Raw genomic sequence first — 27,138 nt, forward strand, 5'->3', positions numbered from 1 at the left:
GCTCCAGCACTGCTCTCTACATTAATGGTGGGGGTGAAAAGGGAATTAGAACATAAGGTTACTAAGAGCCAAGAGAAACAGTTAAGTATGAGAACAAATGTGTGAAGCTTGCTGGGCAGACTGGATGGACCGGTTGGTCTTCTTCTGCCGTCATTTCTATGTTTCTATCACTCCAATTCTGATGGCTCTACATTGACTACCTGTACATTCAAGGACACTTTATAAAGTTCTTACTATAATATACAAAGACATTAACCTGAACAACAACGAATTTCTAGGAATAAATTTTAAACCTCACATCCCCCCGCAAACTCTCAGATCACAGAGCAAAGGCCTCCTAAAAATTCTGAACCTAAGAGGCTCTCATCTACCACTAACTAGAGATACAGTGATCTCAATTGATGTCCCAAAACTATGGAATTCCATCCTAGAAGAACTTCGAACATTAACAGATAAACAGAAATTCGAAAGCGACTTAAAAACTTGGCGATTCAAAAATGCCTTCAATTTGATTGAAGCACCCACTTCCCCATGACTCTGGTAACATAATAATTCTTAAACAATCTGCCCCCCTTGCTAACCCTTTAATCTGTCTCTAAGTTGGAAGTCTACCATTGCATTACTTCCATTTATATGAATGTCTATCAACCTTGTAACACTCATTTTATTTATGAATGTTTTCCTGTAAACCGTTATGAGCTAGTGATTCTCACATAGAATGAAGGTATATAAAACTTTTAAATAAATAAATAAATAGAAAGCAAAATTGCTTAATAGATATCTCAGTTCAGTGTTCAATGTGGAAGGGCCTGGAGCAGGAACACACAAAAAAAAAACCAACTAGATTGATAGTGAGATCAACCTCAATCGATTTTCAGAACAGTGTGTTCGTAAGGAGCTAACTAAGGTGATGAGGCCGGATGGGATACATCCGAGAATAGTAAGGCAACTTAGAGATATCCTGGCAGCTCCGCTAGCTGACCTTTTCAATACTTCTTTAGAATCTGGAGTAGTTCTAGACAGAGGACTGGAAAAGGGCGGATGTGGTTCCTATTCATATAAATGGAAGTAAGGAGTTAGCTGGGATCTACAGGCCAGTTAGTCTGATCTTTGTGGTGAGAAAACTAATAGAATCACTGGATAGAGCAATTTTTGGACTCTAATGGTTTTCAAGATCCAAGGAAGCATGGTTTTACCAGAGGTAAATCTTGTCAGATGAATCTGATAAATATCTTTGATTAGGTGACCAGAGAGTTGAATCAAGGGAGCGTACTAGACATGGTGTACTTGTATTTCAGCAAGGCTTTTGACATGGTTCTGCACAGAAGATTTATAAATAAATTGTGCACTCTTGGTATGAATCCTAGAGAAACTGGCTGAGTGGAAGGTAACAAAGGATAGTAGTAAATGGAGTTTTTCTGAGGAGAGTGTGTTACTAGCAGTGTGCCTCAGGACCGGTTTCTTTTCAATATTTTTGTGAGCGACATAGTGGAAGGATTGTCAGCAAATATTGCTTTTTGCTAATGATACCAAAATCCTTAACAGGGTGGACAGCCAGGAAGGTGTGGAAAACATGAAGAGGGATCTGGCGAAGTTCAAGAAATGATCTAAGGTCTGGCAGTTAAGATTTAATGCTAGAAAATGCAGAGTAATGCATTTAGGATGCAAAAATCCAAGGGAAAGGTCCAGTATTGGAGGTGAAATTCTTCTAAGCACAAAGAAAGAGCAGGATGTGGGGGTAGTTGTATCTCATCATGTTAAGGTGGCCAAACAGGAGGATAAAGTGACAGTAAAAGCCAGAAAGATGCTTGGCTGCATAGAGAGAAGAATGGTCAGCAGAAAAAGGGAGGAGATATTGCCCCTGTATAGATCCCTGGTGAGACCTCACTTGAGTTCAGTTCAATTGTAAAGACAATGGTCAAGGCTAGATGACAGTGGTAAACCCTAGAAAATCTACACACTTAAAAATGGTGGGGCATTACTAATTAATATATGGTTAAAAAAAAATTAAATCTAGTATAGCGGGGGGAGGCAACCAAGATGACGGCATAGTGGGACAGCGGAACGCCAGCTATCTCTATTCTCTCTGAAAAGATTTTCTTTTGAATCGATATGCCGTCGAATAGAAAGGGGAAAGTAAGGGTTTTCCCCCCCCAGAGCCCTTACCTGGACCCAGCCAGCTGGACATTGTCCGATTTCTGTCCCAAGCAGTGATTTCAGAGGGAGTTGAGGAAGCCATTGCGAGTGCTGCGGCAGGAGAGCAGCTTATGTCGGCGGTAGAGACTTCCCTCAGTTCGGACCTACGCGCACCCCTGGCGCAATGAGACCAGTCCAGGGAACTTGCTCTGTCACAGACCGATGACGTCTTAGTGCTGGAGTTGGAGGGAGAGCTCCCTGAGGGAGCGGATGGACCAGAATTGGCACAGGTTCTAGCTGATTCAGAAGCAGTGGGAGAGAAGCCGGGGACATCGAAAGAGACTTTGTTGGTGGAGGCGGCCTCCCCTGCTGCTGGGAAAAACATCTATCAGCCTGAAACTCCTGGTGAGTCAGCGTGGGGGTCAACAAGGCCGGGGGCGGTGACCCTCGAAGCTATCTGGGATCTTGTTGCAGCCCAGGGCCAATCCTTAAATCAGCTTGAAAAAAATGTAGACTCCCTAAACGTTACGAAATTGTTATTTACCATGATGTTCCTAAATGTTATTATTGTAAAGCACTGCTGCTAATTACTATGTTTTGTTTTCTGTTTAGCGCAGCCGCCAAGTTCTGTTGAATGTAAACCGATTTGATGTTACTAAACGAATGTCGGTATATAAAAGATTTCAAATAAATACATAAATAAATAAACTATAACTTGCAAGAGAAGATAGCTGGAATACAGGCACAAGAAACTGTAATGATGAATAAAATAACTGAGATGGAGAAAAAGGTTCAAACTAGTACTACACTAAATTCAGCAATAATAAAAGAACAGCTTTCGTCATCACGGCGCCTGGAATTGTTAGAAAATGGATTGAGAAAACTGAACATAAGAATTCTTAATTTTCCCCAATGATACATAATGGGGTGTTTTAATGTGCCCTTGAGCCTCAGCCCTAATGTGCCCTTGAGCCTCAGCCCGACCCCAGATGGATCCAGGAGGGTTGACGGCGTGTTCCGCTATGGCAGACGGTCTGACCCTCTGCCAGGCCTGTAAGCTCCCAAGGCCAACAACAGGATGATGTTGGAATGTGAATGGTCCTCGGACCATTCCGAGCCCTTTCGGACCTGCCGCTTGGAACGGCATGGAGCAGCAGGCCTGGCCTGAGGTCGAGGGCAGACGGAAACCTTGACACGAAGACATGGCAGACTAGGATTGATGCGACGGCATCACAGACGAAGACTTGGGTTGATGCGACGGCATTACAGACGAAGACTTGGGTTGATGCAAACAAGGCAAGACGCAAGGCAGGAGGACATTAGCACTGTCTCTCAGGGCGCCCTACTCAATCCACCCGCGGGACTGAGTCGCGGACCACCCTGTCCCACTGCGCGCCCTACACAGCCCGAGGAGACTGGTCACTGACCACACTGGGAGCGGGACAAGCGCAGGAAGCATCCAGTCGAGGTGGGACTCCGATGATGGAGCCGATGTCATCCGAAGCACCAACACAGCTGGCAGGACAAGACTGCTCAGGAGCTCAGGACACCAGTCCTCCTGCAGGCCTTTCCAACCCGGGAAAGACGTCGTCCGAGGGAGCAGGCCCGACAGGACCAGAAGGCTCAGAAGCACAGACGTGAACACCAAAGAGGGCAGGACACCAGGAGGCAAAACACCAGGAGACGAACACCAGGACACCTGGACGAGGACCTCAGGCATGAAGACATAGCATGAAGACATAACTTGACATAGCGAGATGAAACGAAGAGGAGCTCCACGAAGACCTGACGGAGCTCTGGCAGGCAGGAGCCTCCAGAGTGAAGTAACTCCGATGCAAGGCGAAGACGTACTGTGAAGACAGCCCTTTTATAGGGCTGGAGCAGGAAGTTCACTCCCTAGGTGGGGCCAGCATACTTCCTGTGTCTGGCCCTTTAAATGTTGAAGAGAGGCGCGGCCACGCGCCTAGAGGGAGCAGGAAGAGCTGTGCAGGACCGCAGTCAGCGGTCTGCACCGACGTACAGCGTCAGAAGCAGCAGGGCTGAGCCTGGACGCAGGCCCCAACAAATCCAGCGGCTCCAGCCGCTGCAGGCAGCCTTGAGGACAGATCCAGCCACTAGGAAAGACCGAGGCTTTTGCGGCCTCCAGCTGCGAAGATGGTGGAAGCCGGCGGCGGCTCTGTACCGTGAAGATGGTGATGAAAGTCCGTGGCTCCGGCCGCGGTGAAGGAACAAGAGGCGGCCTCCGGGCTGGAGGAAGGAATCAAGTCCGCGGCTCCGGCCGCGCAGGAGACCAGACGACGGCATCCTGCCGTGTCGGTGAAGCGTGGGGTGAGGTTCGTGCAACCTGCTCGCGGGGAACGCCGCGGGCAGGAGTTTCATAACACCCAAATTATAGGAGAAATACCATATATCATTTTAAAAAGATTTTTGACAACTTCCCTTGGGTTTTCTGAACAAAATATTCCTTCGATAAATAATTGTAAATTTCTGACAAATAGGGCAGTTGTTCAAAATGATAATATGAATGCTATACAAAATTTAACAGGTTTTCTCAAATCTTCTAATCTAGATATCATTGATAGGAAAGCTCTTATGGTATCATTTATCTCTACTCAAGATGTTATGAGTGTTATGCGAAATTATTTTAAGAAATTTCCAGTAAACGTTTGTGATCAAGAAGTTAGGCTGAATCCAGATATGGCGCCGGTTACACAGTATCGTAGAAAAGAATTTTTATCTTTCCAACAAAATTTCGGTTTTTCCTTTTTATTACGATACCTGTGCAAATGTATTTTAAAGAAAGGGGAAGAAACATTTGTATTTTTTCAGACTGACCAATTGCGGCAGTTTATTGAGGACCGTAGGCCAGCAACTTCATCTCCTATAGCTTAAGAGGTAGAAGGTCCTAGTGAATGTATCACTGCTATTCTATGTAAAGCCTATTTCTTTTTGCTGTTTAGTTTATAAACTCCTGAATATAATTTCTGTTGCCTCTTCCTTAAAGATTTTCTTATATGTTATAGCATGAATATCCTTAAGTAAATGCTTAGCTCACTAGACAAAATTAATTATTATTTATATTTATTATTATGTTCATGTAAATGAAAAGTCTGAGAGAAAGACAGTATAATGTTATACTATATTTTGATTATGGAGGATTATAAATGTGTATAATTTGAAAATGATAAATAAAATATTAAAAAAAAAAAGTAGTATAGCTTCAACTTTTTCCTTTTTGCTGATATCTGTGTTTGAGCGTACACGGTTTGAGCCTTCCTGTCCATATTCTAGACGTGCATGACATCATCATACGTATCAGAAAAGGGATAATGAGACTATTAATGTATTACAGCTTCAAAACAGGAACTGACCCAAAAATGTTTTAAAGGGAGTTTCCATCACTTTCCAGAGATAGGCAGAGTCTCTGAGCCACATTTCATAAATAGAGGTTATAATTATTTTTATTTACTGAATTCAGTGAGTATTGTTGTGCTAGAAAATGTTGTAGGTCCTAAATATGAGTCACTTGTATTAACATGAATAAGAGGTCACAGCTTTCTTTGTTTTATACCTGGAAGTATATTAGGTCTTCTGAGAAAGTATATCTAATATCTTCCTTGCTCTCTTTCTCAGTGTCAGCCTGCTGGGCAGGGTGTGTGGAGGTGGATGCGGAGAAGGAGGCTGTCTACAGCAAATCATTCAAGATAAACTGCATCTCATGCAAAAAGCGTGGTGAGACCACAGCCACGACCTTCACTGAGTGGTTCTTCAAGGGCAAAGAGGACACAGAATATAGCCTGGTAAGTTCAGAATAATGCAGGATAACCAGATCTGTGTCTGTAGCTTTGCAAAATCTCCAGAAATTAAGGGGTAACCTTCAAGATCCTGTTGCAGACGATCTTGGAGAAAACTGTAAGGGAATTCTTTGAAAAACTATGTCAAGTGGTGAATCAGACTTATTTTGGTATCAGCCTGTCATTAGTTTTGGAGTAGAGGAGTAGCCTAGTGGTTAGAGCACAGGCGGAAAGCCAGGTTTCAAATCTGCTGATATCCTTGTGTCCAGGGACAGGTCACTTCACCATCCATCGCCTCAGATGCAAGCTTAGGCTCTTTGAACATTTTGTATCTATGAGAAAAATGTTTAGTAAATGAGACCCTTAGATTGTGAGCCCTGTGGGACAGGGAAACACCTACTGTATCTGAATTGTAAGTCGCCCTGAGCTACCAATGAAAAGGCATAAACAAAATCAAGATAAATAATAAGATATTCCTGGCAACTAGAGTCCAGCTGATGTTTGCAGTGTCAGTGTCAGGGGGCTGCAGGCTGGAGTGAGGTGTAGGACTGCAAGGCTGGGCTGGTGCTGATCTATGCCTGGCCAGCCCCCTCCCTTGCAGGCTGAGCCTTTGGGTTCTGGGGGCCGGTAGAACTTGTCTCCTGATGAACGTCATGGCAGGAGCTGGAGTCAAGCACAAGCTAAAAGCTGGAGACAGGCTGGGAGTTGAGTCCAGGTACTGGCTGGGAGCTGGATACTGGTGCTGGTTGGTAGCTGGGTCGGCTGGATACAGAGAACAAGCTGGGAATTAGACACAGGAGAATGACAAGGACAGGACTAGATAGGAACCGGACAAGGACAAGACTGGATGAAGACAGGACAAGACCACGATAGCACAACAGAATACACAGAAAGCCCAGAGGCCGCTAGGCAAGGCAGAAAGCTTAAAAACATAAGAGATTGCCATACTGGGTCAGACCAAGGGTCCATCAAGCCCAACAGTGGCCGATTTAGTCTACAAGTACCTGGCAATTACCCAAACACTAAGCAGATCCCATGCTACTGATGCCAGTAATAGCAGTGGCTATTCCCAAAGTCAACTTGATTAATAGCAGTTAATGGACTTCTCCAAGAACTTATCCAAACCTTTTTTGAACCCAGCTACACTAACTGCACTAACCACATCCTCTGGCAACAAATTCCAGAGTTTAATTGTGCGTTGAATGAAAAAGAATTTTCTCTGAATAGTTTTAAATGTGCCCCATGCTAACTTCATGGAATGCCCCCCAGTCCTTCTATTATCCGAAAGAGTAAATAACCTTTTCACATGAAAAGTCCTCTCATGATCTTAAAGACCTCTATCATATCCCCCCTCAGCCGTCTCTTCTCCAAGCTGAACAGCCATAACCTCTTCAGCCTTTCCTCATAGGGGAGCTGTTCCATCCCCTTTATCATTTTGGTAGCCCTTCTCTGTACCTTCTCCATCACAATTATGGGGCGGATTTACGCGTGCAGGGCCCTCCCGCGCCGGCGCGCCTATTTTGCATAGGCCGCCGGCGCGCACAGAGCCCCGGGACTCGCGTAAGCCCCGGGGTTTTCGAAAAGGGGCGTGTCGGGGGCGGGGCCTAATGACGCGGCGTTTTGGGGGCGGGGCACGGTGTTTCGTGGGCGGGACCGGGGCATGGTCGAGGCCTCCGGACCAGCCCCCGGGTTGGATGACGGCACGCCAGCAGTCAGCTGGCGCGCGTAGATTTACCTCTGCTTCTAGCAGGTGTAAATCGAGGAACAAAGGTAAGGGGGGGTTTAGATAGGGCCGGGGGGGTGGGTTAGGTAGGGGAAGGTGAGGGGAGGGCAAAAGAAAGTTCCCTCCGAGGCCGCTCCGATTTCGGAGCGGCCTCGGAGGGAACGAAGGCAGGCTGCGCGGCTCGGCGCGCGCAGGCTGCCCAAAATCGGCAGCCTTGCGTGCGCCGATCCCGGATTTTATAGGATACGCGCGGCTACGCGCGTATCTTATAAAATCCAGCGTACTTTTGATTGCGCCTGGTGCACCAACAAAAGTACGCGATCGCGTATTGTTTTAAGATCTACCTCCCCATCTTTTTTGAGATGTGGAGACCAGAATTGCACACTGGAGTGATATGGGGCATTATGAAACTCTTTTATTCAACATTCCCTTCCCAATAAGTCCTAACTTTGTTTCATTTTTGTACCACCGCAGCACACTGAGCCGACGATTTCAATGTGTTATCCACTATGACACCTAGATCTCTTTCTTGGGTTGTAGCACCTAATATGGAACCTAACATCGTGTAACTATAGCATGGGTTATTTTTCCCTATATGCATCACCTTGCACTTATCCACATTAAATTTCATCTGCCATTTGGATGCCCAATTTTCCAGTCTCTCAAGGTCTTCCTGCAATTTATCACAATCTGCTGTGATTTAACTACTCTAAATAATTTAGTGTCATTTGCAAATTTGATTATCTCACTCGTCGTATTCCTTTCCAGATCATTTATAAATATATTCAAGTCGATTTTAAAAGGCCTGCATGCACAAATACCAGGGCTTACACGTGTGGCTGGGCCCTGTGTGCCAAGTGCATTTTCGAAAGGGCCCGGCCACACGCGTAACCCTGATACACACAGAAGTGCCGGGCCTGAAGAAAGGGGCGGGCCGGGGGATGGGGCGGGACAGCACTATTAGACCATGTCCTGGAGGAGCAATATGAAAAAATAAATTAGGGATAGATAGCTTTAGTTTAGGGGTCGGGGAGGAGAGGGGAAGAGGGAGGAAGGCCCGATTGTGTCACTGCGCAACTCTTATAAAATTCCCCCCCCCCCCTGCGCGCGGAGGAGGCCACTCACCCGCACATGCGTGCATGTACATTAAAATCCGGCATGCATGTATGTACAGGAATCGCATTTTATAACATGCGTGCAGTGACGCGCTCATGCTATAAAATAGCCGCGTCCTTGTACGTGTGCCGGGAACTACGCGCGTGGACCTTTTGAAATCTGCCCTATTGAAAACACAGATCCAAGTTCAGATCCCTGACGCACTCTGCTGTATATCTGACCATTTAATCCTACTCTCTGTTTCTTTTAACCAGCTTGCAATCCATGAAAGGACATAGTCTCCTAGCCTATAACTTTTAGTTTTCTTAGAAGCCTCTCATGAGGAACTTTGTCAAACGCCTTCTGAAAATCCAAGTATACTACATCTACCGGTTCACCTTTATCCACATGTTTATTCACCCCTTCAAAAAAATGAAGCAGATTTGTGAAGCAAGTCTTCCCTTGGGTAAATCAGTGCTGGCTGTGTCCCATTAAAATCATGTCTATCTATACGTTCTGTGATTTTGTTCTTTAGAATAGTTTCCACTATTTTTCCTTGCACTGACATCAGGTTCACAATTCTATATATTCTCAGATCACCACTGGAGCCCTTTTTAAATATCAGGTTTATATTGGCCACCCTCTAGTCTTCAGGTACAATGGACGATTTTAATAATAGGTTACAAATTTTTACTAATAGGACTGAATTGCATTTTTTAGTTCTTTCAGAACTCTGGGTTGTATACCATCCAGTCCAGGTGATTTGCTACTCTTATGTTTGTCAAAATACCCTACTACATCTTCCAGGTTCACCATGTTTTGGTTCAGTTCATCCAAATCATCATACTTGAAAACTGTCTCCAGAACTGGTATCTCCACAACATCCTCATTAGTAAACACAGAAACAAAGAATTCATTTAGTCTTTCCACATGGCCTTATCTTCCTTAAGTGACCTTTTAACCCCTCAATCATCTAAGAGACCAACTAACTCCCTCACAGTTTTCCTGCTTCAGATATATTTTTTAAAGTTTTTATTATGAGTTTTTGCCTCTACAGCCAACTTCATTTCAAATTCTCTCTTTGCCTGTCTTATCAAGGTTTTACACTTAACTTGACAACGCTTATGCTTTTTCCTATTTTCTTCAGATGGATCCTTCTTCCAATTTTTAAGGAAGTATTTTTGGCTAAAATAGCCTTTTTCTCTTTTTTTAATTTATACTTTATTAAGTTTCTTAAAATTTTCCAATGAAATAAAAATAAGAATATTGTGACTTACATCAACATAAAATAGGCAATCTTATGCTGGGCTGCATAGAGAGAGGAATATCGAGAAAGAAAAGGGAAGTGATTATCCCCTTATACAGGTCCTTGGTGAGGCCTCACCTGGAGTACTGTGTTCAGTTCTGGAGACCGTATCTACAAAGAGACAGAGACAAGATGGAAGCGGTACAGAGAAGGGCAACCAAGAAGGTGGAGGATCTTCATCGGATGTCATACGAGGAGAGATTGAAGAATCTAAATATGTACACCCTGGAGGAAAGGAGGAACAGGGGTGATATGATTCAGACCTTCAGATACTTGAAAAACTTTAACGATCCAAAGACAACGACAAAAATCAGCAGAACCAGAGGTCACGAGCTGAGGCTCCAGGGAGGAAGACTAAGAACCAATGTCAGGAAATATTTCTTCACGGAGAGAGTGGTGGATGCCTGGAATGCCCTTCCGGAGGAAGTGGTGAAGTCCAAAACTGTGAAGGACTTCAAAGGGGCGTGGGATAAACACTGTGGATCCATCAGGTCTAGAGGAAGTGTATAAAGAGGAGGCAGCAAAACACTGCACGGAGCGGCAGTAGCCACAGAGGCATTCACGGAGCGGGATGCCAGTGGCCAGTGGTTGGTGTTCCACCTTCACGGAGCGGAAGGATGGAGGGCTGCCATCTCCAAATTTAAAAAAAAAAAAAGGGGTGGGCAAGAGTATGTAAAATTAACGAAGAGTTCATAAGCTATAGGTATTACTAATTATTAGGCTTATTCAATATTTGTTGATAGATAATGTGGCTTTCAATGCATACTTCACTTTCAATACATATCCAGCATAGCTCTCTGCTTCAACAGCAGGGGAGAAGAAAAACTAATACTTCATGCAAATCCAGCATAGCTCTCTGCTTCAACGGCAGGGGAGAAGTAAAACTAATACTTCACGCATATCCAGCATAGCTCTCTGCTTCAACGGCAGGGGAGAAGTAAAACTAATAGTTCACGGATATCCAGCATAGCTCTCTGCTTCAACGGCAGGGGAGGAAGACCGACACTTCACTTTCAATACATATCCAGCATAGCTCTCTGCTTCAACGGCAGGGGAGGAAGACCGACACTTCACTTTCAATACATATCCAGCATAGCTCCCTGCTTCAACGGCAGGGGAGAAGAAAAACAACCAATAAGGGCTGAATAACATAGTCTGGGTAAATAAATAAGCATGGGTGTAGCTTGCTTATTGCGGCGGTTACTTCCCCTACTACCCCTAACTAATCAAGCTTGATATTTCACTTGGATGCAGCTCCAACACTGCTCTCTACATTAATGGTGGGGGTGAAAGGGAAATAGAACCAAAGGTTACTAGGAGCCAAGAGAAACAGATAAGTATGAGAAAAAAAGAAGTGTGAGGCTTGCTGGGCAGACTGGATGGGCCGATTGGTCTTCTTCTGCCGTCATTTCTATGTTTCTATGTTATTTAAGTAAAAAGAAAAAACAAACGTAATATCACCAAATACCGTCCACATTATGGGAAGCACAATCATTAAGCAATATTCAGAAAAATATCCAACTGATAATTCAGGAGATATATAATATTTTACCAAACTAACTATCCAACTTGGAAGCTGCTATAACCCTATCCACCTTTATCTAGAAGGAAAGTTTCCAGATGACCAGGGTCTGAAAAAACAAATTTATTCTTTTGAAATGTGATCAAACACTTGCAGGGATATTTGAGGAAGAAAGTAGCCCCTAAGGTCAATATTCTCTGCCTCACTGAAAGGAACCGTTTCCTTCTAAGTTGCGTGCTCCTGGAAACATCTGGGAACATTTGCACTAGTTGACCACAGAAAAGTAAACTTTTATTTTTTGCTGTTTTAAACTAAAAGTCACTATTAAAGTGGCTCTAGTTTGAATATTATCTTCTGAAGCCTCCAAAAAAGATGTTAAATTGGGGCTTTCAGGTATAAGAGCATCCATTCCCCCATCTGATACAGCCACAACTCTTTTTAAATTTGTAACATAGTAAATGTTTGATATAAGCAAATCATTAGATATACACACTATTTCCTTCACATATATATGCCTTTTAAGCATGCCGATAATCGTTTGGCCTTCCTTCCGCCATTATGATTACATGGAATACATCTGGACTGCGCCTCTAGGATTGTATTTTTAAACAATGCTCATGCCTACTGTACACTCTTAAGAACATAAGAAAATGCCATACTGGGTCAGACCAAGGGTCCATCAAGCCCAGCATCCTGTTTCCAACAGTGGCCAATCCAGGCCATAAGAACCTGGCAATTACCCAAACACTAAGTCTATTCCATGTAACCATTGCTAATGGCAGTGGCTATTCTCTAACCTTAACCTTTGCAGCTGCACCTTTCAATTTTTTCTAACTATTTTCCTCATTTTATCAAAGTTTTCCTTTTGAAAGTTTAGTGTTAGAGCTATAGATGTATTGTCCGCCTTCCAGCTGTTAGTTTAAATTTGATCATGTTATGATCACTGTTGCTCCATCTCCATCTGCTGGCAGGGGAGCTTAAACCCACTGGTCCTGAGTCCATCTGTCTACACTAAGGAAAATGAAATTATCAGGTAATTTCTCCATTTGTAATCACTAAAGAAACAGAATGCAATTAGCTTACTTTCTTATCTTATTATCTGATCGTGTACAAACAGAGATAACAGGTCACTGCAAGCAACCCAGAATATGAGAGCTCTGAGTGACGCAGTAACGATTTATACCTTATAAAAATGATCTTAAGATACTGATAACAAGTACTGGACAAATCACCAGTCAGCATATCATTCCAAGAACTTATACATATTTCTGTTTAACTAATACCCATGCATAAGCTTACGTTTTTCCTAAGAAAGTTCTCTAAATATTTCCATATATGGTTATGCTTGGATAATAAAAATTATATAAATATATAATTCCTAGCATGCTGTAGCTTCATCATTTTCAGTAGTTCTGCCTTTTAGTTGTTTCTAGTTAGGACTAAAGACACAGTCTCAGTCTTTATGATGGCAATTAGCATAACCTAACTGAGGATTTCAAGCGGGAAATCCTAAAATTTTCCACAATATCCATAAAGATTCTACTGAGCATTTAGTCTCTTGTATGATCTTTATCCCAAACCTAAACACACAACCTCACCTAGCATCTTATAGCTATTATGAAAATTTGTACCGTCCCTTACAGGCACCTGTCTAGATGTTAAAATAAAGCTTTATTTTTAAGTACCTTATTGTTAACCGTTGTGACGGCTTCTAGCTTAACGACGGTATAGAAAAGAGTTTAAATAAATAAAATAAATAAATAAATCCTGTTGGACTCTATACCCTCCCGGACATAAAGTGCCACACCCCACCAAGTTGATCCTCTCTGTCATTGCGATATAATTTGTACCCTGATATAGCACTGTCCCATGGGTTATCCTCCTTCCACCAAGTCTCTGTGATGCCAATTATTTAATCTCATCATTTACTGCTATGCACTCTAACTCTCCCATCTTACTTCTTAGACTTCTGGCATTGGCATACAGACATTTCAAAGTGTGTTGTTTGATTGTATTAAAAGCCTGTTTTTCAGTTGTTAGGGATAATCTGGAATCCTTTAGCTCAGGTGATTTTTTACATATAGGCACTTGGACTATGTGAGCTTTTAATGGAACCTCTCTTTGGGATGCCCTAACTCTCCTGTTTCATTAGTATCCTTCAAGGATACATTTCTCCAAACCATGCACTGCTGAGTGACTGTCGGCTTTCCCCTTTATTCTAGTTTAAAAGCTGCTCTATCTCCTTTTTAAAGGTTAGCGCCAGCAGTCTGGTTCCACCCTGGTTAAGGTGGAGCCCATCCCTTCGGAAGAGACTCCCCCTTCCCCAAAAGGTCCCCCAGTTCCTTACAAAACTGAATCCCTCTTCCTTGCACCGTCATCTCATCCACGCATTGAGACTCCGGAGCTCTGCCTGCCTCTGGTGACCTGCGCGTGGAACAGGGAGCATTTCAGAGAATGCTACCCTGGAGGTTCTGGATTTAAGCTTTCTACCTAAGAGCCTAAATTTGGCTTCCAGAACCTCCCTCCCACATTTTCCTATGTCGTTGGTGCCCACATGTACCACGACAGCCAGCTCCTCCCCAGCACTGTTTATAATCCTATCTAGGTGATGCATGAGGTCCGCCACCGCACCAGGTAGGCATGTTACCAGGCAATCCTCATGTCCATCAGCCACCCAGCTATCTACATTCCTACTAATCGAATCACCAACTATGGCAGCAGACATAACTCTTCTCTCCTGGGCAGTAGCCATGGAAAACACATCCTCAGTGTGAGAGGACAATGCATCACCTGGAGAGCAGGTCCTTGTTACAGGAGACCTTCCTGATCCAAGTCAGCACTGTAATTGTTGTCGGTGAAAAAATCTTTACTACTTGTCATGTGGTTCGTTCCGCTGAATGAAAACACCTGTCTTCCACATTGCTTCTCAGGGAGTTTCAAACTACAATTCAGACACAAAAAGGGGTTGAATTAGCACAAGTTAGAAACTTGAAGGACAGTAACACCAATCGTCAAGGCTTTAACCTTGCCTATGTTCATAATTCAGACATCTTACATTTTTTAAAATTTAAAGTGGAGAGTCTATCTCACATTTACTTACCTCATGCTTAGATCTGATAGTGCCAAATAGCCCGTGTGGATTCAAAAGCAGAGCGTACCACTAGATCCCTTGCTCCAGTATCAGTAAAAACCTTGCAGTCAGGACTTCACATGTGTCCTGCGGGACTCTTCCCGTAGTAATGAAGTGGTGAACATTGTGAGATCACATTGGCCGGTGTTAGCTCTGCATAGCGTGTTTCAGTCTACCCCTAGATTTGCATTTTCACGGGCTTCTAATATTCGGGATCTAGTGGTACGCTCTGCTTTTGAATCCACACGGGCCATTTGTGATATGGGGGGACATCAAATTTGTGGTAATTGCGAGATGTGCACCTTGGCCATCACAGGGTCCTATTGGAAGTTACCAAATTCAAGTTTTGTAGTGCCACAGACTTCTTGTGAATCTGACTGTGTCATCTATGTAATCCAATGTCCTTGTGATAAGATATACATGGGTCGCACAAAGAGGAAGATTAGGACGAGACTTATTGAGCACAGAAGTTGTATAAAAACTGTTAAATTGACTGTGCCTCTAGTCCAACATTGCCTACAGACTGGACATACTTTCATGGATTTACGCTGGTCAGTGCTAGAAAAACTTCAAAAGAGTACCCGTGGTGGTGATATTCAATCTCGCCTTAATCGCCGTGAGCACTTTTGGATTTATAAACTTGGTGCTGTACATCCCCAGGGGTTGAACGAGAAGATAAATTGGTACTCTTTAATTTGACATGTTTTGCCTCCAGGTGGGACCTGGTTGAGAACTCTCTGCTGGCTTTATATCGTGATTGTGCTGTGTTCCATGGGTTATTTTTACTTTGCCTGCAGTACTCTTTGGACAATGATTCATATATTGTTCCCTGTATATTCTATTCGTGTGGGTTCAGTTTTTTCCACACTTTTGTTTTTCTGAGTCCTATTGGTCTCCCTTATTGGCCCCTGCCTACAATACTACCTATTTGAGAACTGATGATGATGTAATAGTACTTCCGTTTTGAGCGTTTAAAATCCAAGGGTCCGCCATGTTTTTTTGCTAAAGTTGCGGTCTGAATGCAGACCGTGTCGTACAACAGTCTATTCAACCATTAAAGCGTTGCTTTTGAAGAAATGAAGCCGTATTAATGTTGGTGTCGGGTTGTGAAGAGCTACTTTCAAGAGTCGTTTGCCCCTGAAGCAGGACCTGTTATGGTCCGAAACCCGTTCGTGTCGGGACTTGGTTTGCAATGGACCTTTTTTGCCTTCAAAGACACAGATGAGTATTTTCTCTAATTATCTGGCGATTTGATGTGTCCATATGATATGTTTATGGGACTCTTTTCTAAGTGGACAGTGGTTAGACCATCTTTGTGTGCATTTGCTCTAGAGACACATGACTTATTTAGAATGTCGTACGGCAGTTTCAATGTATTTGACAGAGAATTTTAGTCAAAATAACTTGGTGGAGTTTAAAAAAACCCAAAACAAAAATATATAAATTTAGTGATTAAAATAAAGTAAATGGACCTTCTACATGAAGAATGAGCTTGTACGTCTGTCAAACTCATTAAGTTGTAGGTCCTACAAACAAATATAACAAGCATTGCATATGTGGTTATTTTGAATGTGTATTATTTGATACCAGTGATACCCCTTTTGTTTGATGTGTGTTTACAGTGTGTGAGGTTCCTGGAATACGTTGATGTTTAAGGGCTTATTTTTTGTATTTTATAATTTGCCATGTTTTTTTTATGAGATGTTTTTTATTATTTTTTTTATATTAATTTTCCTTGTAAACCGTTATGATGGATTTATTCTAAATGACGGTAATTAAAACCTTATATATAAATAAATAAATACGCATATTTGGGCATTTTTAAAATTGACCTGTTACTTTTTGGATTTTAATGTGTGTGTAAGTTTACCTGTAGAAGCTATGCTCTCCAAAGAGGAGGTTCAACTTTGTGCAAATTATTCTGCACAGGTGCTGGGCCACTTACCCGCAAATTTTCAAAGTATGAGTTCACTTTGAAAGTTTGGGGTAAAGCCTGCATATAAGAGATACACCAGACATTACCCAAATATACACAATTATAAAATTAACCTTCCTATGAGCAGGTATTTTGTTAGTTGTCAAAACTGAATTATGATCATTTTATTATGAGACAGCTCAGTCAGGTCTTCATCCATCAGCTCTACCGGTTAATCAGAAAATCTTAACAGATGCAAAGGTAATTGTCTGAATACAATTTATCCATATAACATAGGCATGTTCTGGGCAGGCCAAACTGATCAGATAACGTTTCAGATCAATCCCAAAATGCTGATCTGGGTACTGGCTGAATGCTGAACATAGCCAGTTAAATAAAAATGACAAAAAATAATGCAAGCTGGGTGATTCACCATCCTAAAGTGCTCCCTCCCTAATTAATTAAAACCAGGCTGTAAAGGCTGCATCCAATGTTTCTCTGAGAGAAATGCCACCAACACCAGAGGGCCCAGAGTCTGCGGGAGGAGGGGGGCCTCATGCTGTTATGGCTCACTATTTGTTTTTAATTAATTTAAGAGGATGGGAGGCAATCGGATGTTAATCCCAACATTGTTTTTAATCATCATGGGGAGTGTAGGGTTGGGGAGATTGCCCGGATTGCATTTTTTTTTACATTTTTTCTTAGCTGGCATTTTGTTGACTGTACCTGGTTAAAGTTCAAGTTATTTGGGCAAATGTATTGGGATAACTTTAAAGCTAACCTGAATAAACTTAGCTAAGTATATTCCATGGGAGACATGTCCAGCTGAACGTGTTAGCTAAAGTTACCCAGTTAACTTTAAACTGGTAATTTATTGCTGTCCAGCTACTGAATATGGACTTCTAGATATTTTGTTCTCTTGCTGTCATGTACTTGCTAGCTCTCTTCTCTAGAGGGAGTTCAATCATTAGAATGTTTTTGGACTCCTCCTGTCATCCCCAATCTTTCCTGTTTCTCAGATCTACCAGTACATCAACCAGATGGCAACGATTTATGATGAGCGTTTCACTGATCGGCTGGCATGGAGTGGAACCAATCACACCAATGACCTTCAGGACCTGTCCATCTCAATCACCAATGTCACCTTCAACCATTCTGGGGACTACATGTGCATCGTCAATCGGACCCTCCACTTCGAAGCCTATGAATTTAACACTAATGTTACCAAGCATGTCCATCTGACAGTGGTGCAGAAAGGTAACAGCTGCATTCCCCAAGTCCATTCCAGGGGACACAGAATACAGATCAGTTTCCTCTTCTCCTCCTTAGGGGTGTTTAAAGAACCTATTCAAGGGGTCATAGGAATCCATTGTGGGGTGTACCATTCCTCCAAAGAGCTGTAACTTGTCCATTCTAAGAGGCATAGAAATGCTGTTTCCTTTCTTTCCATGGGATCACATGCAGATAGATAGACATGGTAATCTGTAGGGGGGATAGGGAACAACCAGCAGAACCCATCCTGTTGGCTGCCAGATTGGAGACAGAGGTGGGATAACGGAGACAGCTGACTTAGGCAGTTGGACATCATCCTAGATGTTGGTGAGTGAAACAGCTGACAAGTAGCACCACATGTGTATTGCAGGAGTAGATAATTCCAGTCCTGAAATGCTACAACCAGGTCTGGTTTTCAGGATATCCACAATGAATATGTAACAGGTGTATTCGAATACACTACCTCCATTGTATGCAAAAATGTGCTATGTTTGCATATAATAGAGGTAGTGCCATTGAAGCCCTGGGTGCAGTGTTTGGGCCCTTGATGTGATCCATCATTGGTGAGCGTGAAAGCACTATTGGCCCTATGGGCACCGTCATCACTGTGGGCACCAGTAAACATGGTCAGATGCCACAGGATATAACCGCAGAGAATCGTACACCATCGGTCGCCATGGACTTCACTGCTGTTGTTCCATAAGGAAACGGCGGTGAGCCATTCCCAATACAGTTTCATGGGCTGTGTCCACCCTCTTGGAGCATTATCAGGTACTGGAAGGGGCGACGCCATAGAACGCCACCCACCACCATGCCATACCCAGAGCCCCAGTGATACTGGGGACACTGCCCTATGCACTCGATTGGGAGTTACTGTGACAATGGCTAGCATTAAGCGAGGTTGGGTATGGCGAGGCATCTACTATAAGCACCTCGGGCAATGGTAGGCGGCATTCTCTCTGTCTGTGCAGTTCTCAGCCATGCCAGGGTTCTGCCGTTGTCGCGTCAAGGTCTCATCCTCCTCGTCAGGACACCGGCAAGGAGTCTCGAGGGCACCAGTCCACTGCATCTGGATGCCTTGGTGTACCAGGGTGCCTTGAGTAAATGGTGACTTTGGCGCTTGATCCATTCGTGGCCAATATTCCTGACGCTTGAGAGTTTCAGTGGCACTCAAGGGCTCTCAAGAGCCTCGGTGGTTGGTTGTGCACCACAAAGTACTCGGGAGCACTGGTGAGGAAGGCATCATCACATACTCTGTGATTTGCTTTCTGGCAGTGCACAGTCACCAACTCTAGCAAGTGGTGCTCGGTCCTTGTGATGTGGGATTCTACCCACAAGCACAACAAGTGAAGTCATAGTTGTGCCGCCATCCATAGGATGGGATACCTTATGGGATCCAAGAGCCGGTTGAGTGGTTGTTCTCTTCTTAGGTTGTCCTAGGGTACAGCAGGCTATTTCACAAGGGAGCCTTTCCAGAGGAACTCCCCGGTGAAGATTAGGGGTTTCTCCCATCCAGGAATCACCTTTGATACCTGCTGAGCTCAATGGGCATTTTTTGATGACCACTATTGCCAGTCATTCTCACCTGAGGGACTCTCCCTTAGTGAGGAGGGTTCTAATCCATCTAATTGGTGAGTATGCCTTTCAACCTATTGCCATATTCATGGCTGAGGGAGTTGGGGGACGAGGGACCCGACAATAGAAGTGCTACTCTTGCAAGCTATACTTCCCCATTTTAGGGATAACCCTGTCAGGGGACAGGGGAGTCCTGGTTCATGCAACGATTGTTACATTTACTGGACTGCGTGCTTACTTGGGGGAAGTATATGCTGTCATGGTTGAGGCATTAATACCTGAGCCAGGTTCAGGGCAATCTGTTCCGAGATTGTCCTTGCCCTGCCCTGCCCTGGTACCCTTAGAGTTTCCAAGCCGGTGAAGAAATCCTGTTCAACTGGGGTTTGCACTTGCAGCACCCCAGGTTCCTGTCTCTGGATTTCTTCCCTGTGGAATTCTCTCTCAGCTTCAACTGTTCCAAGCAGGCTGAGGGCTCTGTCTCGGTGGGTAACTCCCTACCGGAACTGGCAGTGAGTTGTACAATCTAGCAACTTGTGCTTACCCGGCAGTCCAGCGGTCTGCCTCTTTGTGTTCTTCGCTCCTTCCGACTTCCAGTTGGAATTTCAGGGGGAGGGAGGGGAAAAGCTAAGGCATTCATGGTATATCTTAGTGTATACCTGCAGGGAAAGATACACTTTTTTCCCTATATTTTCGGGAGAGGGTGACTGGAGAGAGAGAGCCTGGTCTGGAGAGAGGGTTGACGATGTCTGAAGAGACAGAGAGACTGGTCTGGAGGGAGAGGTAACAAAGACTGAAGAGACAGAAAGAGACTGGGCTGGGGAGAGAGGATGACAGAGAATAGAGAGAGAAAGAGACTGGTCTTGGGGAGAAGGGTGACAGTTACTAAAGAGAGAGAGAGAGACTGGTCTGGAAGGAGAGATGAAAATGACTGAAGAGACAGAAAGAGAGACTGGTCTGAGGGGAGAGGGTGACAGAGGCTAAAGACAAAGGGAGTTTGGTCTTGGGACAGGGATGACAGTAACTGAAGTGACAGAGATAGCTTGGTCTGGGGGAGAGGGTGACATACTAAAGAGAGTGGGAGAGATTGGTCTCGGGAGAGGGTATACAGAGAGAGACTGGTCTGGGGGAGGTGGTGACTGACTGAAGAGTCTGGGGGAGGGGCTGACAGTACTGGTGAGAGAGTGAAAAAGACTGGTCTGGGGAAGGCATGACAGTGATTGATGAGTTAGAGAGATACTGGTCTGGGAAAAGTGGAAGGACTGTGAGAGAGACTGGTATGGGGTGACAATGACTTGCATGTGAGAGAGAGAGAGAGACTGGTCTGTGGATGGGGACTGATAGTGACGGTAAGTGAACAGTGTTGGTATGACGTCACCCTGGGCAGTCACCCTGGGTGCCACCAGCATCACCAATCCAGTCATGGCCTGAAGAATGCCCCAGCAGAGGCACAGTAGACCCATTCCAACACTGCCCAAAGAGATGGAGAGGCTGTGAAAGTGTGTGTGTGTGTGTATGTGTGTGCACACAAGAGAGCAAGAGCCTGTGGACATATATGTGTGTGTGAGAGCGAGAACCTGTGCGTGTTAGAGTGTCTATGAGCCTCTGTGTGTGCAAGAGAGTGAGAGCTGTTGTGTGTATATATATATATATATATGAGAATGAATGTGTGTGTATGCATGTGTGTGAGAGCCTATGTTGTCACACACGTGCAGACACATCATTTGTAGGTGTATAAGGGAGTGAGAGCCTGCGTATGTGAGTAGAGAATGAACACGTATAAGTGTGTCTGAGAGAGAGCATAAAGTTTGTGCATCCCCTCCCCCAATCCAGGCAGTCTCAGTGTGACTGGAAATCAGAAGATGCTAGGAATGGAGACATTATTTAATCATTTTTAGTTTTAATTATTAGATGCTATTTGATGTTTCTGCTGTTTAGGAATATTTTATTTGTGTTTTGGGAAATTTCTAACATTTTTAAATGGTTGGATATTCTTATCAGATGTTTTGAAATATTCTTTTTATTAGTATAGTTTTACTATTATGATTCATGACATATTTCTTGATTTTATTGTTTGTAATATTGCACTGCATCATTGTCTGGCTTATTGCGCTTTCCAGTTCACTTATATTTATGCTTTATGGTTTCTTTATTCTGTATTTGTCTCCATACCTGTGGTATATTTTGTGTAAATATCATCTGAATAAGATGTTATACACATTTTTTAAAATTGTTGATGCAATGCTATCAAATAATTTAAAAAATAGATTTGCAGGGTATCTGGAACTAGCCAGGGCTTGCTTTATTGCATATTGGGCCCTTAGGAGTTTCTCTTCTACTGTCTTGTAGCCAAATTGCCCGATACAATTAATGTCAGGAAAGCATAGTCTAGGGTTGTGCGCTACGTCAGGGTTATTTAGACAACATTTAAAATTAGTTTTGGAGAATGTTTGGCTCAGTCCTGCTGGTGATGTATGATCTGGGGATACATGAATGACAGAAAATGAAAAAATGTCCTTATTTTTTAATGCAGCATTTCTATATTTATAAGGCCAGCAGTAGAGTGGTAGGGGTGGGGAAGGAGGACAGAGAAAGTGTGCCCACCCCTGATAATCCATATCAGTTTGCATGAGGGGTCTTCTCCCTCTCTCTTCTCCACCCTCTGATTTCCTTACCCTTTGACTCCAGGCTGCAGGGATCAGTTTGGCCAGGGCGCCATTTGCCTCTTTTGAGTGAGAGTCCCTTGAACATCGCCACCAAGATTCATCTTGAGTGGCCCTGCTCGAAGGCAGAACACCGTGACGATTCTCACTGAAGGTGGTAGGGGGGGTGTGTGTGTGTGAGGTAGCTGCAGCTGCGCACTGTTTTTTATACCTTATGGGTGTCAGGGTGGGGGCAGCAGGTTGCCTTGAGCCACCCCTGACCATGCTACTTGCAGGGTGAAGGAGGACTAGCACCATCGTGTACAGTGTGTTAGTAGTCAGAGCCATTGTACTAGTGCTTCCTGGACCTGCTGCTGCACTGGAAACAGAGTGCTTCATCGTAGTCACCCTGCCAGAAGATTTGTCATGGAAATAAGGGCCGCGTAACTTTACTTCTGCTATGGAGGAAGTTTAAGTTAAAAAAAACCCCCAAACATCTATCCATGAGGGCTTTAAAAGGTCTGGGGTAATTGCGGGGAGTGTAGGCTATTAAACCAGGTGGTTTGGAGGATCTAGTTCTACACTGGGCAAACTGGTGGATGAACTGGTCATGGCCTGGACACATGCCGGTTATAAAATTGCCCCACTTGCCCATTCATTCATGGATATGCGCAGTTGTGCGTGCCCTTTTGCAAATTAGAGATCACACATATGCGCACCCAGGCTATTTTATAACATACCAAATATTACAACACCCAAAAGAGGTCCTCTCTTAAATTATCAAAATACCAACAAAGGACGCTGTATTTTTCTATGTACACAGATGTACAGTAATGCTCATGAGGCTACTCCATAAATGGGTAATAGCCTTATTGACTCAATTACCGATTTTATTTTAATTTTTGTTTTTCTTTGTTATTTAATATTCAAATAGTGATGTCCCTCCACTGAGGGTGTTCCTTTAAAAATATTGGTCTCTTGTACGGTCACCATATATCACCTTATTTCTGTTACGTCCGGTCGCAGACGGCTGCGCCCTCTCTGCCTTACCTCTTTTCTCTCTCTTCATACTCCTCTGGGAAAGATGGCTGACTCCACTTCTGTTTGCGTTCTCTCCAGCGTCTCCGGACCGGCATGGGCGATTGTGTATGCCATGTTCCTGAGGCCTCCTAGGGCATGCGCGCGTGCGCTGCCTCTCCTTAAGAATATGTCATGGCGGGAACCTCGGGGGCATCCCCACCGCATGACGTCACTACCTCCGGGTACTTAACCACCAAATTCTAACTATGCTATGAGTTAGCAAGGATTCCGGTCCAGCTAATTTCGACCTTCCTATGAGACGCTTCTCGACGTACCTACCCTCGCTGCAGGACGCTCTGGGTACTCGCTCCTCGGGGACCTTCCGCTCCTGCCTATCCTCCAGGATTACTCCTCTCTAAGAAGATTCCTGGAACACCCGCTCCTCAGGAGTTCTACTCTCTTCTGCTTCCTCCCAGGTACCTGCTCTGAAGGACGCCTAGGTACTCGCTCCTCGAGGGCCTTAATGCTCCTGCCTTCGTCCGGTACCTGTGCCTGAACTCCAACTTGACACTGGCCAACCTTGCTACCTTCTTCTTGGAAGCTACACCATCGTCAGCATATCGGCCTAGTGAGTACCTCTGCCTTGGTCTCTCTGTTTGTCTCACCACCACAGATTCTCGGCGTACTCCGCTTGCGGACCACTACTGGATCTGCCCCTCATCTTCTCATTGGAGAGGGTTGTTGGCGTACTCCGCGCTGCGGACCACTACCGGACCCTCCGTCATCGGCATCGGGTGAGACATACCCTGCACCTCCGCAGTGCACTGACTAAGCTACTGTGGCTGCTGACCACGCCCACAGGGGGGAAGTCCCGTGAGGGGTCACAGGTCAGGCTCAGCTTTAGGACACACAACACAGATAGATCTTTTATTAACAAATGACTAGACATAGATTACTAGTTTAATTGAGATCCTTTAATACCTCTAAACAGATGTCCATTGCAGAGAGACTATTCTTGACCCTGTGGACTGATAACCAAATTCAAAGCGGCCCTTCGACGATCCATGATTACTCTATATTCCAACCCCACTTATCTTCGGTCACTTATACTAAAGTGTCATCTTTATATGATGGATGTATCCACACCTTTCTTCCCTGAATTTTCTGCGTCAAAGGTGTATATGTTGAATTTATGATATTTGTTCTGTTTGACAAAAAGATGAACCTAATAAAATGCCGTAGGGCTCCTTTATGTTCGCCTCTCCCTGCTGTGAAAAACTGATCGGCCTGAAAACTATTCTCCGCCGCATCCGCTTTCGTCCTTTCCAATGTAGACAGTGTCCTCTGAACCTCTAGATCATCAACCCCTCACCTCCTAATTTAGTGCTCATTTACAAAAAACTAGTCGTAGACTACTGACAGTATTAATGTCCACTGATAACTCTGAACGAGTGTCTGTTATGGCGGGATCGTCTCTGACAGTCTACCCGCACATTTCAAATGGACGTGTGTATGCTGACAACCCAATTCAAAATGGCATCCCGACAACATATGGTTCCACTATATTCCAATCCCACTTCTTAAATGACCTTGATGTCCTATACTGAAATATTATCTTTGTATAATGGAATAATCCACCTAATACTCCCCCAGTTTTTTGCGCCAATGGTATACCTGTTAGATTGAAAATTATATCCATTTGATGTAAACAGATAGATGAACCTAATAGAATGCTGCCTACTCTATTTCTTTATTTAATCCATTCGGAGCTACTGTATTCCATGAAAAAATATAACGTTGTTCAATCTGGACTAATTTGAGATTGTGGTCACCTCCCCATGGTGAATGAGGAACATGGCACAATGCTGTTGCTGACAAGTCTTGCCGTTGATGGGCAGCTGCTCTCCAGTGGTCTACTAATTGTACCCCTTCCTTTTGCCTCTTAATGCAGCTTATATGTTCCTGTAGTCTTATTTTGAGCTTCCGTATGCTTTCCCTATATACACCAGATTATATGGGCACCATAGGGCGTATATGCCACTCTTAATTGTGCATGATAGATGTTGGCAAAACACAAAACTACGTCTACCTGTGATGTCCAAAGTGGGACCTTGAGCTGCTAATTGGCATATATTACAATGTCCGCATCTGAAATGTCCTGGTGCACCTGTGTACTCTAGGTGCACCAGGAAGCTGGAATATATGACTGTATCACTATATCTCTCAAATTTCTTGCTCTTTTGAATGCGAAAGTAGGAAACTCTCGGAAGACTGGGTGTATCTGCAGCAGAGGCTAATATTTGATAATGCTACATTTCAAATTCTGTGATTGAGATGTAAATGAAAATATGCAAATCAGCATCTGGTTTTCCTGTGGGGGTTTTTTTTTTCAATTCTTTATCAATTTTTCATTTATACAAACAGAAAACTATTTTTCTAAAAGTTATATTATAAAGAAATAAAAGGATCTCAGGATTTACTGGAACATATCATTATCTATCAAAAAACCAAACATAAAGAAAATAAGGAGGAAATGTCAGCCCTTTATCCTTTTTTCACCTGAACTGGTTAGGTAGTACTGGTTTCACCTTTACATTTATCTAAAAAAACTCCTTAATTGTGATGGTTCATAGAAAATATAACTTTTACTGTCAAATTGCAACATACATTTACATGGGTATCTGATGTTTATCTGAGTACCTAATGATCTTGCTTCCTGGCACATTCCCACAAAAGATTTCCTATGAGTTTGTGTTTCTCTCGTAATGTCTGGATATATCCAGACTTTTTGTCCGTAGTACAACTTGTTTCGATTTCGGAGAAACAGTCTTAAGACTAAATCCCTATCTGTAGGAAGAATAAAGGATACAAATAAGGTTCCCCGATATTCTATCTGTTCTTCAGTTGGTGCTTCCAAGAAAGCAGTAAGATCTGATTCAATATTCAAATTAGGGGCTTGTATACTTATGTCACTAACATTCTTAGGTATTGGAGCATAATAAATCTTAGATGTTTGTGGTAATACATCAGAAGATAATAATAAAACATCCATAAGATATTTTTTAAATTGTTCTTTAGGATAAATTAATTTAATGCATGGAAAATTTAATATTCTCAAATTTAAATACCGCATCGTGTTCTCAGTGTTTTCAATTTTTCTCCTCATCATGTTATCTGATTGAATTAAATTAGTTTGTACTTCTTGCACTGTTGTTATTTGATCCGACTTATCCTTAATTCTACTCTCATGAGTATTTAACATGGGTTCCATAACCTGTATCGTGTTTTGAGAAGTATTTATTAAGCTATTTAGTGAAGAAATTGACTTTTCTAATGTTATTAACGCATTCCAAACAGTATCTAGAGTGATTATATTTGGTTTAGTTAGTTTTTTCATAGTGAAACCAGCACTCATCCCCCTTCTCGGCAGGCTTCAGAAATCAATTTGATTTCTCCTGCTAAGTCCCCCCCCCTTGTCTATTCATTTTCTTCGATGTTCAGATGTTACTTGATCGCTTAACAAGATTTTCTCATTCACATTAATATTAACCACTTCCTGGCTAAGCAAATTTGGAGAATCCATTGCGTCCCCCCCAAGTGCCCCCCTCTGTTTCCTGATTCTCTCCGGCTTTAAGCCGTGTATCTCGGACAGAGTCTTGAGGGTTACCATGGAATGGAGGAGAAGGAGTTTCAGGTGCTCCCGGGCTCAATGAAGTTTGTTCATCCATGAGGGACAGGTTATGTTCCCCACCTGAATCCTCTGCGGACTTTTCTCCCAGTGTTGAAGCTGCAGCTGGGGTAAAGTATCCCTCAATCAAAGGTTGTAAAGGAGTAGTTAGCGCTGGGGCAGAGGACTCCATCCGCAAACGTCCTTTACATTTCGTATGAGGCATATTTTATTTTTTAAGTAAGTAAACAATATTGAGGGGCTTACCAGTCTGGCATTTCCTTAGAATTTTTCCTTTGATCCCTTTGTGGAGGTTTCAGAGAAGTACCACACCTTGTAAATAA

The 27,138-nt window shown here is 43.5% G+C and overlaps 1 protein-coding gene across 2 annotated transcripts in view; it reads left to right on the forward strand.

Moving 5' to 3' along the window:
* Positions 1-27,138, forward strand: part of SCN1B (sodium voltage-gated channel beta subunit 1) — a 127,422-nt gene that overhangs the window by 61,198 nt on the left and 39,086 nt on the right. For both annotated transcript variants that reach the window (XR_003852671.1, XM_029577061.1), the window contains exons 3-4: positions 5,770-5,936; positions 17,641-17,878. Coding sequence is in view for 1 of the 2 variants with exons in the window: in XM_029577061.1 (XP_029432921.1) it covers positions 5,770-5,936; positions 17,641-17,878 (405 nt within the window). In the remaining variant the exon portion in view is untranslated. The remainder of the gene's footprint in view (positions 1-5,769; positions 5,937-17,640; positions 17,879-27,138) is intronic.

The sequence above is a fragment of the Rhinatrema bivittatum genome, chromosome 14 (assembly GCF_901001135.1).
Source record: "Rhinatrema bivittatum chromosome 14, aRhiBiv1.1, whole genome shotgun sequence".
Classification (NCBI taxonomy): domain Eukaryota; kingdom Metazoa; phylum Chordata; class Amphibia; order Gymnophiona; family Rhinatrematidae; genus Rhinatrema; species Rhinatrema bivittatum.